Raw genomic sequence first — 5,690 nt, 5'->3', positions numbered from 1 at the left:
TAGATTGTGATAATAATAAAACTGTGTAAAAACTGGACCAGTTTCCAATCACACCATTTAGGCTTTGTTTGGTAACACGACAGAGACAAGGCCAACCATATATTTTTCCTTAGTTTGGTCAGGGTTGGTTTAGCTAGGGGTAGTCAATTCTGGCTTGGTTTAGAGGGCTAAAAATAACCTAAAAAAATCTGGGCCAGAATTAACCCATCTTTTCTTAAGTACAAAATAGAGTAAAACTAGGTCAGGTTTGAATTTGACCTAATTTTAGTGGGGTTGCTAAACAGCCCCTAAAAGTTCAGGTTCTCTCCGAACATTCTGATTCAATGCGAATATTTTTATGAAAGTCAGGGGGGTTTGTGAAATTAACCCGTCAAATTTCTCGCAAGGACTGGCCGTTGCATGTCGGCGACGTTACGACGTCATTTCGGATTTTCGAACCGATATATCGGAATGAAACACCGAAATCACGCACACTTTCGAACTTATGGCGGGCTCACTTCCCCTAAAACCCTAAACCCTAGCTCTCCTCTCAATTCTCCATTTCATTTGATGCCAATTGAAGCCATCTCATATCTCTCCCCAAAACCTAATCCTAACATGCAATCCCTCCGCAATCTCATCATCCACAACAGGAATCTCCTCAATCTCCCCAAATCCAGCAGAGTCTCCTCTCTTCGATCAATTTCCTCCATCCAAAGACCCGCCAATTTCTTGAATCGAGGGTGGGAGGACGAGACTAAAGCTCTCGCTGACCCTGATCGAAACGCTAGCGATAGTTCTTGGAATCCCTTCTTCAACCTCCCTGAACTCCCAGAAAACAACGAAAAGCCACAAATTTCCACTGTCCAAGGAGCGCCGAAGCCGAAGGAACAGGAGAAATTTAGGGTTTCGGCAGTTGGAAAGAGGAAGAAGGAGAAAACTAGGATTTCGTGGGTCTGTGAGAACTGTGGAGCGACGACTGGGCAATGGTGGGGGACTTGCCCGTCGTGTCACTTAATGGGTACAGTGAAGCAGTTCTCGGAGAGCAGCGAGGTTACTAAGGGGAGGGGTGCTGAGGTGTCAGAGGCGGCCGTGAGGTCTTGGCTTCCGCAGAAAGCGGGGGAGTTGGTGCCTCAGAGCTTGAAGGAAGTGAATAAGGAGAGGAAGCAGTCTGAATGGAGAATCCCACTGTGAGTTCTCTGAAATTTTCATTTGCCTGAGCTTTTATATTGGATTAATTTGATGAAAATGAAGGGAAATTAATATTGCAAAGCAGTTGCTGAGTGTTGATCGCTCAAATTTATTGTGCTTACAACTCGTTAGAAAGAAACTGTTGCTCTGTCTCAAAATCATGGAGCCTTTCTTTGGCAAATAGCGCCTGGTTGAAAGTTGAAATTAATGGGCTATAAATTAATATGATACTCAAATTCACTATTTCATCAATGCTATTATACATAATTTGGCCTGTTTATGGTTATAGAGATTACTTCGGTACTTGTTATTTTCTCTAGGTTGTTATTCATCTGTAACGAGCTTGAGGATAGCAGAAAACTTGCAATTGGTACACGGTAGAGTATGGTTATAATTGGCAGGTTAATACCTCTCAATGCTATAAAATGTCATGGTTAGTTTACCTATACTTCATGGCTAGTAGAGCGTAGCAAGTGGTTCTCTTTTCTGCCCATTTGGTCCATTGTCATCATTCTATATTATCTTAACCATAGGGAAGTATATTTAAATGAATTTTGTTCTGCAAAATCAATCTTTGTCATGTAATCTTTCTATATCGTTAGCATCATATAGTTTGTTCTAAACATGAGCTTTATTTGCTGTCTAAACATGAGCTTTATTGCACCATATATTTTCTGTATTCCTATGTGTTATAGCCATCTCCTTGAAATTTTGATTTGTTTGCATAACCTAGGGTAGGTGCACCAATGATAATGCAACTTTCCTTTGGACGAAGCAGACACATGACACGTATTAGATCAAATGAAAACTGCAGCAAGCTCTTATTCTATGTTAATGTATAAGTAAACCATCAATATGGTAATTGCATCAATCTGTTAAAGGATCGATCACTTATAAATTCTAAATTTTTTTTTATGTGTATTGTTAATTGTCTTTTAAAATGTTCTTATGAAAATAAGTAAAACATATGAACCAATTCCACACACATATTTTATCTACAAAGCACAAAGCATCATTAAGCTGAAATAGTTTTCGTCTCAATGGTTATATGGGACTCTTTGATCCCCTTGTTTCTCTCTTGCAGAAGCAAGCCACTCTAAGGAAAACTATAACAATCATTATAATCTTAATGGGCTATGATCAGGTGTCTTTCTTGTTTCCAGGTCTGGGCATTTTGGAATGGAGGTTTCTCGGGTTCTTGGTGGTGGTCTTGTACCAGGTATGTTATCTCTGATGAGCAACTTATACTTTTAATTCTACCATTCTAGAGTCTGCATTAACATAGTATTTTCTCATCAGCATTTTATTTATTGATTCTAAGCTTATATATTTCTCTCTTCAGCTGAATAGTGACATAAGAATTGTCAATCTTTCTAACTTAATATTAAGATTCTGCTTCTTTATATTGGGACTTTTCTATGATAACATTCAAAGCAATTTTATGTGATGGTTTCATGCTTAAGTTGATAAATGCGTAAAAAAAAAGATGATACATGCGTGAAAATCTTATGTGTTGAGAGTCATTGACACTAAGATGCAGTTTACGTGCTATTCACGTCAATATATTCCTTTACTTTAGATGCATGATATGCCAAATTTGGTTTTCCGGTTTGCAAGAATTATATCTTAAAATGTTCTTTTGATTTATCAAGTAAGCAGAATTGTTTTAGTGTCACCATAAATGCTGTTTCTGGGAAGGGCAAAAGAACATGCTTTATTGTTTATGAATTAAAGTGCTTTGCATCAATCTATCATAGCCATTGATATAAAATTAATTGTGCTTGCTGTTTTCTGATAATTAGAGGTTTGAGTAAGTGACTGCTCTTTGCTGGATTTTATAGGTTCTTTAGTTTTAGTTGGTGGTGACCCTGGTGTTGGAAAAAGTACACTTCTATTACAGGTATAGTTTGATTTAATTATCATCTATTCTATATCTCTTTTCTTAAAATTATGTCCATATTTTAATGAAGCTGTGTTTTGTCAGTTTGTTTTTCCCTCAAAATATTCTTGAGTTTCATTGTCTGTAAATGATATTTTCTGTTTTTTGGATACGAAGCTTGCTGCAAATATTGCTGAAGGGCATAAATTTAACGGGCCTGCTCCAGTTATATATGTCTCTGGCGAGGAGGTCAGGTTCGATTTTGTCTATTCTTATACTTTTATCTATCTTCTTCAACCATCAAATATTACTCTTCAATCTTCATATTTAACACCATAAAAGTTATCGAACCATTCTTTTACTTAGGCTAGGAAATTGACTAACGATGAAGTCTTGGTTAAAGTAGGTAGTTTGTCAGAGATTACTCGGATATTATGACCATAGTCTCTTATATTCTAGTCCTCCTTTGCTTTCTAGGATTTGTTGCTGTTTATTAGTTGTTTACTAACACCTTTTAGGATCTAAATGCTTTTTTCGGATAACGGCAAGTTTCTTTCTGTTTTCCATGTATTGCCATTTTTAATTAGCTTCCATTAATGGTCTGTATGATTAAGATATTATTTCTAGCATTCAATTGACCCGCGCGATGCTGCGGTATTAGTTTAAACAAAACTAGCAAATATGGTTTAAGCATTTGATTTAGAATGGAACATAAAAAATGAATCATCTGACAAGTTAGTTTATGTATCAGCACATTTTGTTCTCAATCGACAAAGGTAAATGTTCTTTTGTTTGTGTCCATTCAAACTAATTCACAAATTATTGTTTAAAGTCTCATTACTTAAACCATATATTAAACTCTCTAAGTTTAACGTAGAGTATTTTGGTGCAAGAATGAATTAGGTTGTTGGGGGGTTTAAAAATAAATTGGTAAAACATCACATATGTAGGCAAAACCGACCCTTGTTTATTATTTTTGGTCAAAGTTGCATCTTCAGTTGTTCTCTACAATAAAATTTCCAAATAATTTATATAGTGGGTTAAAATAATCCAATGAACTATTTTGGATGTAAGAGTGATTTTGACATTTAGTGAATTTACACATAAACAGAGGGTAAACTTCGGGTTTATAAGCATAAAATTTCTTTGTTTAATTGTTTAGGTCACAGTTACCTTTATAATTGTAATGTGCACTGCAACAACCAAAAACTATTACTACTTAGTAAAATATATAACTACTAATAATTAAAAATATATATCAAGTTATTGCAAAAATATATTGACTTACATCATATACATAACAAATTGGAAAAAAATATAGCAAATTACAACAAAACACAATAACTCACAACGTGTATTATACTGTTGAAATACTAAGTGATTTAAAAAAAATAATTAGGTGAGTATTTTGGCTGTAAGAGTGATTCGGATGTTGTTAGTTTAAAATTGAATGGGGGGTAAAATATTGGGTTTATTTGGAAAAAAATAATTTACTTGTTTCTTGTTTGGGTGACAACTTCTTTCTGGAGTACAACTCCTAAGAACCTTATACAACATAATTACAAATGATTCAGTGGAGTATCATAGGTCTAGGCCGATGATTGAATGATTAATAATGACAAGCTTATGTATGAAGATTATAATTGTTGACAATTCTAATCTTCTAAAAAAAAGAAAGAAAAAGCTAATAGGTCTAAGAGTGATTTTGGATGTGAATGAGTTAAAAATAAATGGTGGTAATGAGTTTTTCTGAATTAGCTAGTCAAAATAATTGAAATTTCTATTTAGTTCCTTAAAAAAAAGTTGCACATGTAAGGCATGTTCCTTCTTCACTAGTCACTATATATAAAAAACCCTCAAGGGCACATTTGTGTTTGTCGAATCTGCTTGGTCTTGCGTAAATTTTTGAGACACTTTATCCCTTACTTTTTAGATCTAATTGCAGTCTCACATGTGAACTTTGAAGTATCGTGGACTTGCTTATGTAGTAGCTCCTATGGTGAGCCACTCTCATCACTCATAAGACTTCTTCCCCTTTGCCAAACTCACATTCTCATCACTGCCATAAGAACATCTTCTCTTCTTCAATTCATTCTTAAAACTATTAAATTCTTCTTTTTACCCATGTCCTTTAAGTCATTCAGAGACTTGCCCTTAGAGACTTGCCCAAATCCTTAGCTTTTGCCTCCAACTTCTTAGATTCCTTAACCCAAATTCTTATCTTCAATTTTCATTGTCAATTCCTTCTTTGCATACTTAATCTTACTCCCAATCCTTGTAACATTTGAATGCTTGTTGGTCTTTGAATGATTTAAAGAAGTAAAACCTTGAGATTCTAACAAACTAGATGCTTTGAATTGTTATCATACTTTGGTGCAATTAATTCGGAGATGTATATTGTTAAGAGGCTAAATATTAGAAAACTCCCATTAATGTGGCTAATTATTAGATAACCTCCTTTAAGTTTAGAAATACCAAATAACCCCTTAAGTTTTCTCAAGAAACCCCTTAACTTACGTTATTAAATTTGATTGACTCATGGGCATCAAAATAACCAAAACACCCCATGTTTTCAAAAATCTCTTTCATGTTCTTTTTGAAGGTAATTTCACAAAAATCCCTTAAATTATGCAGTTTTCAC

At 34.7% G+C, this 5,690-nt stretch overlaps 1 protein-coding gene across 1 annotated transcript in view; it reads left to right on the top strand.

The window, feature by feature from the left end:
- LOC109826817 (DNA repair protein RadA) overlaps nucleotides 494-5,690 on the top strand; it is a 61,023-nt gene continuing 55,826 nt past the window's right edge. Inside the window, exons 1-4 of the mRNA XM_020393840.1 lie at nucleotides 494-1,169; nucleotides 2,334-2,389; nucleotides 3,012-3,070; nucleotides 3,227-3,298. Of these exons, the coding sequence (XP_020249429.1) occupies nucleotides 550-1,169; nucleotides 2,334-2,389; nucleotides 3,012-3,070; nucleotides 3,227-3,298 (807 nt within the window). The 5' untranslated portion in view covers nucleotides 494-549. The remainder of the gene's footprint in view (nucleotides 1,170-2,333; nucleotides 2,390-3,011; nucleotides 3,071-3,226; nucleotides 3,299-5,690) is intronic.

This window comes from Asparagus officinalis, chromosome 1 (genome assembly GCF_001876935.1).
Source record: "Asparagus officinalis chromosome 1, Aspof.V1, whole genome shotgun sequence".
Classification (NCBI taxonomy): domain Eukaryota; kingdom Viridiplantae; phylum Streptophyta; class Magnoliopsida; order Asparagales; family Asparagaceae; genus Asparagus; species Asparagus officinalis.
Note: the sequence above shows the minus strand (reverse complement) of the source record. Positions and strands in the feature narration are given on the sequence as shown.